Source organism: Pinus tabuliformis, chromosome 9 (genome assembly GCF_031772625.1).
Source record: "Pinus tabuliformis cultivar Carrire ecotype Pingquan chromosome 9, CPIR1, whole genome shotgun sequence".
In the NCBI taxonomy this organism is placed as follows: domain Eukaryota; kingdom Viridiplantae; phylum Streptophyta; class Pinopsida; order Pinales; family Pinaceae; genus Pinus; species Pinus tabuliformis.
Genome location: NC_142307.1, coordinates 1,855,564,338 through 1,855,578,616, shown reverse-complemented (window position 1 = coordinate 1,855,578,616; position 14,279 = coordinate 1,855,564,338). Strand labels below are relative to the sequence as shown.

At 34.8% G+C, this 14,279-nt stretch overlaps 1 protein-coding gene across 1 annotated transcript in view; it reads left to right on the top strand.

Annotated features, from left to right (window-relative positions):
- Positions 1-4,598, top strand: part of LOC149156273 (ribosome biogenesis protein BRX1 homolog 1-like) — a 67,325-nt gene extending 62,727 nt beyond the window's left edge. Inside the window, exon 8 of the mRNA XM_089438056.1 lies at positions 3,986-4,598. Coding sequence (XP_089294182.1) covers positions 3,986-4,117 — 132 coding nt within the window. The 3' untranslated portion in view covers positions 4,118-4,598. The remainder of the gene's footprint in view (positions 1-3,985) is intronic.
- Positions 4,599-14,279: the final 9,681 nt, after the last annotated feature.

The following is a 14,279-nucleotide window of genomic DNA, read 5'->3' as shown; positions in this document are numbered from 1 at the left end:
AATTTCTGGAATGTTTGTGTGGGTGAAGTCTGTCTTTGCAAGATCGAATTGTAAAACAGAAAGGCTGGCCGTATTCATGTACTGCTCCTGGGTTAGTTTGTGGATGTTTTGATAAAGATTTTTGACTGCTCTTCACATCTACCACTCTAGGGCAGCTGCAGATCTGCACCATCACAGTCAAGGGGACTGAGACTCCTTTCATGGGCCCAGATCAGCCCTAAGGGCCAGTGAAAGTCTTCTTCATGCATGCCAGTAAAAGCCGAAGTAGAAAAGAGGGTCTTGTTTAAGATGTTGAATCTTCAAATTGTCAAAGTCATTTTGACTTTGGATTATTGTACTCTCTCTCTCTGCTGAACATTCGATATTAATAATAAGAAGAATTGATATAGGGTTTTCCCCATCTTGGGGTTTTTCCCTGGCTTGAGCCATATCCTTGTGTACTCTTGTCTTGGCTTGTCTTCTGCATCTATCTTTTATGTTCTTTCTTCAGTCACTGTCAGTTTGATAATGTTTCATGAGATTGCTAATGGAAATAAAATAGACTAACAAATGAGCTTATATGGAATTTTGAAGTGACTGTCCTAAGCTAAGAACTCTCAAAAAAACCCTGTAGCAGCCGTGTTTCCATATCAAAACACTGAAACATGACTGAAATGTGTTTCATACAAACTGAAATGCATTTCAGCGACTGTACATGTTTCCAAATGAAATTTGTCTGATTTTGCCTTGATTTAATGTTGTGACCCACATTTTTGGTTTTACTGCCTAATTAGAAGTTGATATTGAATTAATAATATTGATATTTTAGTATCTATGTTGCAGGATTCTTGACCACCGCCCACCCTCCGCCCCCCTCTGCCCCCAAAAAAAACCTGTAGCAGCCTTGTTTCCATATTGAAACACTGAAATGTGTTTCATACAAATTGAAATGCATTTGAACGACTGTACAACATGTTTCCAAATGAAATTTGTCCGATTTTTCCTTGATTTAATTATTGTGACCCAGATTTTTGGTTTTACTGCCTAATTAGAAGTTGATATTGAATTAATGAGACTTCTATAAACCTCTAAGACTGGACATTTCCTTTAAAAGATGGTTTCACTTCAGTTTGCATCAAAATGATGGCAATTAAAAGTGTTATTTGCCTTCACTTTTCCTTTTCATCTTTTTAATTAAATTTTTAACATTATCATTAATTGTTTCATGATGTTTGAGAGCAGTTCCAACCTCATCAAACTTCATATGGAGAAAGTAGAATTTCATATCCCATTCATAGTTCAGCAGACTTAACAATTTCCAAGATTTCATGATTGGTAGGATTGTAGCATTTGCATTAGATTGTATCGTGTGTAAGGGTATTTGATTGGTAGTTACTCAAGAGCGCCAAGATCTTTATGTATGTTAGTGATATTGATTTTTGGACTCCTCTGTGATGGCTTTAGCCAAAATGTACTCTTCACTCAAATCAAAGTCATTAATTAGGATGCTAAGCTTTTTGTACCATATTTTAAAGCTTGGATTAGGTAGTTTCATCGAAATTGGCTGGTGCTGGCTAATGTCCCTAGAGGTTTGTACCAGGCCAGGAAGGTAACTCCCAATTGTGTGATTTCCATTAATGTGAACATCATTATATACAAAAAGAGTGGTGACCTTTGGGATTCCAATTTCAATGTCTTTTCCCATTTCAATTGTTCAAATTTCTCTATTTACATATTTTCGCCCAATCCCTGAGGATTAGGTGTCTAACAGATTGATGTAGAGGTGAAGGGTGATACTAATGATGAGGATCCCAATATAAGCATTTGTGGAACATTGCTTGTCATTTAAATGTTCTTACTCATTTATTCATAATGATTTATTTCCAAGTTTCAATATATCATGTTTTCCAGTTTCCAAACTTTTTGGGGGCTCATGCTTCTAGTGTGTTTCCATTTCAGAAATGCACACCCATTTCCCTGTATCATGCAGCTTAGTTTAGTGTATAACTCTAACCAGCTTACCCATTTACTCACCAAATCTAAGAACAACACAATCTACATAAACTGTAGTTATGAATTTACTAGATACCTCACAAACATCAGAAAGTATTTTTTCACCACACCCTTTTTGATCTATACATTGATTAACTCATTTGGATGCTGAGGTTCCTATCATCCAATGCTGCATTGGAACCCTTCCCCACCCCCAGTCTAAGTCACCGGGTTCGGCGAATTTAATCCTTTGAATTTGAAATTCGCCGAGCCTCAAAACAATTTGAACAAATTCATTTATGTTCATCGAACTTTGTGCCGAACACAAACACGAACTCGAACTTTATGTCGAACATGAACACGAACTTTATGTCGAACACGAACACTAACAAATTCGCCAAAAAATCGTTGAAGTTCATTTCAGGGTTTTGTGGTTCGACATTTTTCCATCATTTATAATTAAAAAAAAATTAAAATGGTAAGTTTGGTAACCCTAATAAACTTGAGGCTAAAACTTGGCGACATGCGAAAATCTACCTCACTCACAGTCACACTCGCTCACTCCACCACCAACCAGTGAGATAATCGGGCCTTTGGGAGTTGGATAACTAGCCACCGGGAAGTTGAATAACTAGGCCACTAGGGCATTTGGAATCATTGAAAAAATGAGAAAGGTTTTTGATCCGATTGACAGACTTTCCTAATGGGAACAATAATCAATCTTCTTCATTAATGTTTCTGTCAACCAACCCATTGAGAGGGTTGAATCATCGGGATGAATAATGAATTTTTGTCTAGTTCAGTTAATAGAATTCACTAACTAAAACAACAATTATTTTTTTGTCAATTTATAGTTCTGTTAATTGTGATGTATTGTCGGCATTGTATGTTTTTATCCATTGGATTGGATTATGTCATATATAATCTTCATGATATTTTGTCCATTGTGATGTATTGTCGGCGGAATAATTTGTAATTGTTTGTATGGATTTAGTGAAAGTTAATGGTGATTTTTATTTTATTTTATTTATTTTTTATTATTTTTTTAAAATTTTCATTTATTTATTTATTTTATTTTTTATAATTTTGTTTGTTTATCTTTATGGTTTTGTTTTGTTTTCTGGGGTAATCTACATGATTTATTTGAGAACTATGGCTAAATGTGTTTTTCAGCTTGCTTAAACTTAAATTGTGTATAATATTTCAAATTTTATATGTTGAATTTTATGCCGAATTTTATTAGCAAAATTTTAGGTGTCGAACTTTATTTGAATTTCAAGATTGCCGAACTCGAACACAAACACGAATACGAATGCGGTGACTTAGCCCCCAGTGGATGTGCCCCTTATGTTTCCTTAACCCTAGAGAGTTGGGAACTACAGGAGAAAATTCCCATTTGGAAGTGGACAACCCCAACGAAGTGAGGGACTCCTTCCACGTCCATTAGACATTTCACAAGAAAAATGGGGAGGTGTAGTAGATGTCCCTTCAATGTTGTGTAGATTCCCCAAAAAAAATATCATTCAGTGGCCTCTACTGGTTATCTTGACCTCTAATCTTATCCTTTATCGAAAGCTGGTCCATTTATATCCTTAGCATTGTATGTTTTAATCCATTGGATTGGATTATGTCATATATAATCTTTATGATATTTTCAAATCTTTTGCTGGAAAATACAATTATGATGGAGAGCCATGCCCATAAATAGCATGCAACTGAAATATGCTGATGTGTGTATCTGAACTGTTGCTGGTCAAGAAGCTTTGATGTTCAGCAAGGGTTTAGCTTTATATCTTTATTAACTTTTTATAATATTATCTAGCTTTTTGTGTTTTCTTATAGCATAGTTTAGGGTTAGCAGTGGCTTTTGCATTCCCGCTATGTACTCATGCAGTTGTATTTGTGAGTCCCATTGATCTACTTTTGTGGTCATTTTTTTATCATTCTATATGGATTTGGCTTTGGGTTGCACTGTGTAAAAGTTCTTGCGTAACAAACATTTTTTTTTATTCAGGTTCGTGCAGCAGAGAAAAGGAAAAAGGCTGGCAAATATGCAAAGAAAATTAAGGCCAAGCAGAGGAGGAAAATGCATGAACTTTCTAATCCGCTGGAACCTGATGAATTTGCAGATATGTGGAATGAGTGAATATGTTGCTTTTTCAGCTTCCGTGAAAACAACTGCTACTATAATTTTGTAATTCAGATTCGTGCTGAGTAAAGGGAGGGACTTGGAAATATGCAAATACAATTTATGCAAAGCAAATGACAGAGCTACAAGAACATCCTGGTTGGCTGGAACCTAACGAATTTGAAGATATTAGGAATGAGTAACTGATGAATATGATGCTGTTTGAACTTCCATGGAAATCACAACCGTTATTATGTTTCTATTCTAGGGTGTATTTTTGGCAATTATTTCGTTTGTTCAAATCTGGAGGGAAGTCCCTTAAACACATCCTCGGTTCAAATGAAATTTATAGTTCAATTTGTAAAGTTTTTTCACGAAGAAGAAAATCTCTGCCTGAAGGCATTATGTGGCCATCAGGGAATTTTGGCTTTATTCATTATGCCTTATATTTCCTATTTTATTTTTGGCTAAACGCTTCGACTCCTTTTTGATCTCCCAATTTGTGTAGGTGGTTTGCTTTTATCATGGGTGTATATCTAGAGAGATTTGTACAATTGAAGTTGTTTATTTATCATTTATGTAGAATCGAGATATTGGATACTGTTAAGTAGTTGTTCTTAGTTTTTATTCTTATTTTTTAATTTTTTGGTTTCTCCAAGAAAATATATGTGGGGAAACCAAAGGGATGCTTTTCCACATTTGAGTATGCCATTCTTAATAAACATGTCAGTGTAGATTAGTGTGCCTAATCCTAGGGGGACTCAAGCTGGGCATTTGCTAGTGTGGAATTTTAGCCAAATACCCAGTAACATGAGCAACCACTGATTGAGCTAACCCCTGGACTAAATGTAGTTTTATTAAATATCTTTCAACATTACTGTTGAAATGTTTTGAACACTGAGGAAGCATTCTGAAGTTGTTTGTATTGATGAAGGGCACTGATGTTTACATCATTCCCCGGGTTGCAAACTGGAGTGCAATGCCATCTTACTACGATTTTTCCCTTTTTTTATTAGTTGAAAACTAGAGTCAATTGGTTTTCGAACTTTTGGATTTGGAATTACCGACTTGGAGGAGAGGTTGCAGTAATCCAAAGGATGATTAGAAGCTAGGTCCGGTAACAAACTCTCACACACAAAACCAAAATGTTCGCTTGCAGTAGATTCAATCTTGTTTCTAAGTGGAAATTCATTTTTTTAAAACTGGGAACCTATAGCGAGGATAAAGCATGCCCAACACCAAGTCTTATGGGACAAAGTGCATACACGATCACAGGCTTATATGTTCAACAAAAGTACACACATGGTCATGCCTCACTGATTTGTGGTTCCAAAGTATTAAAGGGAATGTGTACTAACATGTGTCAATCCCGTTGGTCGGTATCAATGTCATGGATGACACATTTAATAAAACCAAGCGTTTATCCTATCAAAAACTTATATTCGAGGAGAGGTTGCAGTAATCCGAAGGATGAGTAGAAGCTAGGTGCGATACACACAAAACCAAAACCAAAAAGTTCGCTTGCAGTAGATTCAATGTTGTTTCTAAGTGGAAATTCATTTTTTCAAAACTGGGAACCTATAGTGAGGATAAAGCATGCCCAACACCAAGTCTAATGGGACAAAGTCCATACACGATCACAGGCTTATATGTTCAACAAAAGTACACACATGGTCATGCCTCACTGATTTGTGGTTCCAAAGTATTAAAGGGAATGTGTACTAACATGTGTCAATCCCGTTGGTCGGTATCAATGTCATGGATGACACATTTAATAAAACCAAGCGTTTATCCTTTAAAATTTTTTATTCGAGGCAACACTAGAGCAGTTTTTAGACTGACGATGCTGCTAGGAAATGCTTCTAGAAAATGTTTTTTAGTAGAGATACATTCTAAGCGTTGATCCTAATGGGAATTTCTTTTTACATGATGCTTTTAACACATTTACCATTGATTCCATTTGGAATTTCCTCCCAGCGCTAATATTCTCTTTGAACACTGGGGGAAGCTAAATATTCGATAAGGCAACGCATGTTAAGTCGGAATATATAATAATATAATGCTCGACATTGTTAGCTTGGTGGAGGATAACATTGTGCAAAGCAGAGATTACAACATTGATCTCTCCTTGACAGACCAATTTATCTGGCACAAGGACGATCCAACCACGTGGGACATGCCAACGACAGACAAATACCCGAGGTATGGTACAGATAATGTTTCATTATGGAGTAAATTAATTAGTGGATAAACTACCTCTTTTTTGTTTGAAATTCTTCTCCAAATCCAGGGAGAATTTTTGAAGTTAAAGTTATACTTGATGGATGAGAATTTTGCCCTTGGGGAAAAGGTAATCTTCAAAAAGGTTGAGTTTATCTACTTATTAACTTGCTCCAATTTATTTATACAAGAGAAATAAGTTTGGATTAGGCATACAATCACCAATTCCAGGAACAAAATAATGATAATGATTATGAGATGCAATTCAGATATGCATATATTTTTTTATGAAGTGAATGTAGGGAAAATTAATTTTCACTGTGATTGTCGTTAGATCAAAACTCATAGGTGTTAGTCAACGATCGCATTGCGGTTAGTCCATGTCACAAAACACACGGGGAGTGTTGGTTTATCCATTGTCCAGATGATCTTAACCTGATTTTTGACACTTTAGATCATCTTATTATTCAAGGTTCTTCTACCATTCATACTGCTCTAATAATTTTAACATGCATGACAAATATCAAGATAATGGCAATTTTACTAGTAAAACTATATATAACACACAGATTGGCTTGTTCGCAGTGTGTAGTATTTAAAATATTAGCCTATGCATTTTCTATATGGAGGGTATTGGATAGCTATAATTGAAGTATTTAAAGATAAACACTACAATCGAGAATGATAATTTCATGTTTGTGAAAACAATTGTTATATATTGAGGCACCATATTTAAGATTGCAACGTTATTTATTTTCCAACAAGTATTTGTGGTGTTACTTGTGTACAATGAATGTGACAAATAAGGAAAGCTTTGTTATTACAAAATGAAAATGTCCATATACTTTCTAATTTAAAATATTTTTTTGATTATTATTCTGAATTTCTTTGTATACATTGCCTTTAATGTTGTGATATTCATTGAAATATTTTTTTAATATTAACATAATCTTTGATGATGATGTGATTTTTAATTTTTTAAAATTATTAATTAAGACATGTTACCTTTGTAATTGGGCAATTTAATGTTAGACAAAATATTTTCATTTCACAATCAGTTTTTTGGTATTTTTTATAGTCTAAAATATATTTATTAAACTTATAAAATTTTAGCATTTTATAATTTTTTTTTTTTTGTTTTTTCAAGTAGATCTAAAATTCAAACCAAATATGTACCTTAGAACTAAATTATTACCATGTTTAAGATTTTGATCCCTTCTCTTGGAATAGGTTTCACATATCAACTCATTTTCAAATTCTCATCCTTTCTTTTTTGAGTTATATTGGAAGTGAGTGTTTTGGAATGCTTTTGTGTTGACTTAGTTTTCTTCATTCCTATCTTGGTATTCTTTGTTTCCCTCCTATATTAATAATGTAATGATGTTTTATTTATTATCTTGAATGTTTGAGTTCTTTATCTCCGTGGTTTTGAATATTTGTAAAGTCTAACCCAAAAACTACATTCTTAAAATCTTCCCCCTTTGTTAGGAAATATGCCAATTTTCCACTTGCAAAGTGGGTTTGTCCTAAAAACATATACACAATAACAACATATACATGATAAAACACTCCATAAGTGCTTTTGCTTTGATTGATAAATGGAAGTGGATGAAAAACCTCGTATACGGTCCCAACCATTGTAACACACTCCCTCGACTTCTACACAATAGTTTGTGATAACACAATCGACATTTTATGTATTTTTGTCCAAAGATGTTTTGCATATAGGTCTACCCACTTAAGTTGAGAGCCCATTGTTTTCATAGATCATGCTTCACACCTCCCTTAGCATCTTGAATTGTTGTCTAGCTCGGTGTAGTAATCAGTGCAGCAGCACGGGGCTTCCTAAACCAATCAAATCAACTTTATGCTCCACATAAACCACTTAGAGACATACTTGGTTGTCACTAGGGTAATAGATGGTAGTCCTACATGGTCTACATTAAAGATCCATTGATTCCTCATCTTTTTGATGCTTTAAGACTTTTTTATTGCATACTTTATAATGATATATCTAGTGATATCCTACAACACTCACGAAGGCATGGGACCAAATAACATTTATACACAGAGCAACTTTTGCCCAATTTTCAAGAGTAAATTTTGGTACACAAACTTTTGCCATAATGCTTTACGTGTACATATGGAATGAGAGAGGTCCTCCATGAAACTGTTAACCCCTATTTTTGGATCTTCCTCTTCATATCATGCTTCTATAGTTCAACAATAAAATATTTCATAGAAGGTTGAATCTTCTCTCCATCCATCATGGTTTTTAATCATAAATAGCACAACTTTCACCCCTACCTTTTTCATTGAAATGCATGTCCTTGGGAAACCCATCGAGCACTTGCCTCATTTTGAGGATGATACCTAGAGTATACCATATTCTTCAAGGCTCAAAGCCAATACAACAATATTACCAATTTGTAAATTGTCGTGGATATTCCATTAGATAGTTCGTCATAACAGATATGATAAAATTATTGAATTGAGACTTCTGTGATCCATATAAATTTTTTGAAGAATTCTTCGGCGAAAATCACATGGAGAAATTTTTGTCGACGCGTTTCGAACCAACCAGTGTGGTTCATCGTCAGGACAAGTTGAATGAGCAGATCTGGCCTATGCACTTTAAATAGACCGCGCAGAATATCCAATGACTCAGATTACAACAACTCGATTTGGCCTGATAACGGCTAGTTTGACTATTATATTAATTAATAGTATTTAATTAATTAATTTATTTCTTTTATTTTTTTAAATAACAAAAATTTTAGTTATAGAATAAATTAATCATAAAATGAATTAAATATAAATTTTTTTATTTTAAATATATTAATAAACTTACATTAATTCAAATCTGTTAGAAATGTATACTATAATAGGTAATATTATAATAAGTAAATTACTAAAAATAAATAATTTCAAATATATTAATATTGCACTGTTAGATAAAAATATTAGTTAGTTATAACGGCTAGTTTGACCTAGTTTGATAAGGTGTATTTATTTATTTATGTATATATTTTATTTAAAAATGGAATAAATAAATAAATTATAATAGGTAAATCATAAAATATATTACTTTTAAATATATTAATATATTAATAAATTTAAATTAATTTAAAATTGTTTGAAAGATATAATAGAATAAGTAATAATAATAATAATAACATAAATAAATAATTTCAAATATATTAACTAATAAGAATAAAATTAATTTTAGATAAAAATATTAGTTAGTAAAACTAATTCAAGTTCTATGTAATGGTAAAAATAGTATTTTAAAATTAATTATATATATATAATAATAATAATATTAATGATAATTATAACCGATTAAAATTAATAATTAAAATCAATTTTCTTAAAAAAAATTATTAAATTAATTAAAAATAAAATAATAAAATAAAAAAATATAAAAAATAAAAATAATAATAATAATAAAAATAAATAAAAATAAATAAATAAATAAAAAATAAATAAATAACTAAATAAATAAATAAATAAATAAATAAATAAAAATAAAAATAAAAATAAAAATAAAACTAAAAGTAATAATAATAATAATAATAAATAAATAAATAAGTAAATAAATCAAATAAATAAATAAATAAAATAAATTACTATATTAAAAATTAATTAATCGAAAAAAAGAAGAAGAAGGAAAACGACTAGGAGGAGAGGGCCGGGATCCAACAACTACTGATCTTCCAGCCATCCTCTCTATTGAGATTGTTCGGTCTTTTTTCAATCTCCAGGGCTTCCCTAAATTTCCGGTGATGGAACTGCGACACTCTAGCAATCACACTAGCCTCCTCGATGCAGACATGATGATTAGTTTTCTCCACATGTTCTGCTAAAGCGGAAGACTTAGTTCTCATATGCTTGAGGTCAGCTGCGTGCTCACTAATCCTTTGATTAATGGAGCGACCAGTCTCACCAATATAGGGGGTCCCACATGAACAAGGAATAATATAAACCCCTTTCATGTCCTTAGAGTCGATGGGGTCCTTTACAGCTCTGAGGGATTTACGAATGGTGCTGAGAGGTCTAAAAGATGCGGGGACATTATGCTTCTTAAGGACCCTCGCAATCTTATCCGTGGTCCCCTGAACATACGAAAGATGGACACTAGGAATCCGCTCTTTAGGCCCTCTTTTGGTTACCGAATTCTTAGCTGCTTTGAGGAAAGCCTTTTGTCCCAAATGTCTACTATAACCGTTTTCAACAAAGACATTAAGGAGGTGGGCTTTCTCCTCCTCGAAGCTCTTATCATCAGATATCCTTAAGGCACGAGTTGCAAGGGTGTTGAAAACCCCCAACTTCTGGGCCGGGAAATGGTGGGAACTAGCATGAAGATACTGCTCCGTATGAGTTTTCTTGCGAAACACTCGGTGGGAGAGGGAACCATCCTCATTCTTAGAGATAAGAATATCAAGGAACGGGAGGCAACCATTAACCTCTTGTTCCATAGTGAACTTAATAGCTGAGGATTGATTATTGAGATGATCGAAGAAGAGATCTAACTCCTCTTGGCCGTGAGACTAGATGACATTAGTGTCATCTACAAACCTTTTCCAAAGTTTGGGAAGGAGACGGGCTGAATTCAGAGCCTTCGACTCAAAATCCTCCATAAACAGATTAGCAACCACAGGGGATAGGGGGGAGCCCATGGCAACCCCACAGGTTTGCTCAAAGAACTCTCCTTCAAAACTGAAAAAGGTTGAGGTGAGGCAGATCTCAACTAACCGAGCGGTATCAGGATCAGTGAGACGGTTGATCACATACATTGCCTCATTAATAGGGATGCAAGTGTAGAGGGAAACAACATCAAAACTTACCAGAATGTCTCCAGGGTCCAGTTTGATGTCCTTGATGATAAAATTATACTTAAAAATTCCAAAATATACACTATTATAGTTTTATCTCTCTTTAAAATTATAGATTTGTAGATTATTGTTTGTTTGTTTTTGTTTTGTTTTGTTTTTTTTTTTTTGTCGCGCGTGGTTCACGGACACCTTCGGTCAACAGGTGGTGCTACGTCCACTGGAAAAATCTAGGCTGACTCCCCTCAGCGTACTCCAAGAGCTTTCGTGAATTGATCCTGCGACCTCCCATCTGGCAAGGCCCCGACTTGACCGATTAAGCTAACCTTTGGGGCTATTTGTAAATTATTGTTAATACTGTATGCATGCGAATTAAAATTATGCAAAAAATAAAGAATGATGAAATAAAAACTCACAAACACATTTGACGCACGATATGACCTGGGAAACCTTTTCGGGAGAGGAACCCGGCTAGAAGGTGAGGTCGCTTTGTTCTCTTTATCTAAATAGAAATTTTTTGCGAGTACAAAGAAGTATGGCTTGTGGCCTATGGGCTAATATAGTGCACAAATCCTCTCTATATGCTCTATTGCCTATCCCTCTCAGTTATGGAACAAATGCACTCAAAAAAATTGAACCCCTTTTCCTCTCAGTGGTATGATTATAACACAGCGTGATAGCCTACTAATGGTTAGGTTGACTACTTCAATTCTTAATCAGAGTTACAATATAGAATCTTCTAGATTATTTTTCATCATAATCACGTGGCTAGCCCTTTTTCCAAGAATTACGGGGGTTGACATGGAATCCACTCGAGTGACATAATTTTCGCATGCAGTGTTTGATTAACAAGATTCTTACATTGTTGGAAAGGTCTTTGTGTATGGAATATGGTGAAAAGGTGTTGTGTTAAAGCGACAGTTTAACCTCCAAAAAATGTCTTTTGATGCCTCAAAATACTCTTGGATGGTTTCAAACTCTAGTTTGGCAAACTGGGTCCCACCGGTAAAAATTGTCTTGAGAGTTGATTCCTCCACTTTTTCCACTCTAAAAGCTTCAAGATGGATAACAAACAATATAATGATTCATTTTTTATCACACCTCCCCTTTTTGGGAGGATTTCGGTCCCCAAAGACTTCTACTGAATGAGGTGAGGAAACTTTTCCTCCACCTCTCAGGTGTACCATTTAGTTTTACCTGGAAGTTTTCCATTCAATCTATCAACGCAAAATTAGATTTGGAAGGCCCAGGGTTCGACCATTGATTGCCAACAAAATATTTCGCTGTAGTCTAGCGCAACCCCGACATTTTCATTCCTCCGCGAGGGAGAAATGTCTCACTCAAGGCGTGCCGAAACATGCAAAGATGAAAGGGATAGAAGGGTAGTGTATAGAAGCAACTTAACAAGCAAATCATTCATTACATAAGTATTTTGTAGATCATTTGCAGAAATATTCAAAGATCATCATATAATTAAGATGGAAGCATTTACAACGATGAATACTAGAATACACAACAACGCACCATAAGAAAATTTTAAAGGGGCGCACGAACTAGAATCATTCCATACACGCACATACAAAATTAATCCCTACAACTCCTTTATTAATACAAGTGGACCATTACATTATAGATCTACTAGAGGTCACAAGATCTTTTAGAAAAACAAATTAGAGTGAGGCTCAATAAGACCAAATTACAATCTAGAGGCAAATACATAGCTTCGATTTTCAATTTGATAACATCTCGACGTATATCGGATCTCCCTCTCTCTAGCTCATTTCCTGTAGCCTTTTATAGATTTCATTCTTTGTTCCCGCTCCAAATCCGATTCACTTGATCTAGTCTTCTTTGACAAAACCCAATGCTTTGGTCCTTATCACCTTGATTCTTTCAATACTAGTGCACATATCCTTCTTCCGTGGCTTCTACGAGTCCCAATATAGCCGCTCTAGACTTCTTCCTATCGCTTCCCTTTTTTGTTTTCGGGTTCTGGCTGGTATGATCACTTGCTTTCCTGTTGCCACTGATCCTCTGTGCAACCTTTCTCTAGCGAAGATTTAGTCAAAATTTACCAAAAAATGAAGGACCTAATTGGCTTCGACCACAGTTCATTGACTCGCCCTCAAATCAATCATCTAGCTGCGCAATCAATCATCTAGCTGCGCACTCGACCATGTTTGTGCTTGTGTTGTTGTTTTTGATACTTCTACTCCCTGCTCTGTTATTTGGCCTTCAAACAAAGAACCTATCTCTGGCACTGTTTGCAGGACTTCAACTTTGAAATCTGTATATTCTGTCGTAGTAGAGTTCCAAGTGGCAATTAGTGTAACGACCTCATCAATGAATTTAATGGTAGTTTCATCATTAGGGTGCTTAGGACAAGATGCAAGAATTGTCTGGCACTGAATATTGGCATCATAATTAAGCTTTTGAAGCTGCATGAAATGAGACTGAATTGGCGGTCAAAGACCTCGAAACAGAGTCTTAGTTGTATGTGAGTCTTCTTCCAACTGATGAATTTTCTTTTCTAGGGCTTCAACTTGATTAAGAAGATTATGTTGTTGTTGGAGATCAGTAGTGGCGAGTGCTTGGTCAAATAATTAATGAGTTTCCTTCCGCAACTGATTCAAACGCTGATTCTTTCTAGCGAGTAGACCGGCCCAATCCTGGACTTGGCGAAAAGCTGCTTGTGAATCATTGGTAACTTGTTGAAGGGTGTCCCAGAAAGAAGAGGCTTGAGAAATCCCATGAGCAATTTGGTCTTTACACTGGTATGCAGGATTTGGGAGTGCTCGACGTAGCTCAGCAATAGTGCCATGCAACTCTTGATTTCCAATAACTAACTCCACACAAGCAATTTTAATAAACACGCAGTGTTCAACAGGATGACACATTGGAAAATCCTTTAGAGCATTGGGTGCAAACTCAATAATGGTTGACCGCATTTGTTGAAATTTAGAAATGATATCTGCAATTTGTTTCTCAAGTTGCTCCTTTTCCCCTCGTAGCTGGTAACACTCTGTAGTAATCGCGATGAGTTGTTTTTCATAAGTAGAAACGAGTTCAGTATACTTTGAGTCCAAAAGGACCAGGCGGTCTTCCAATTGAGTGGCAGAGGCTCTAAT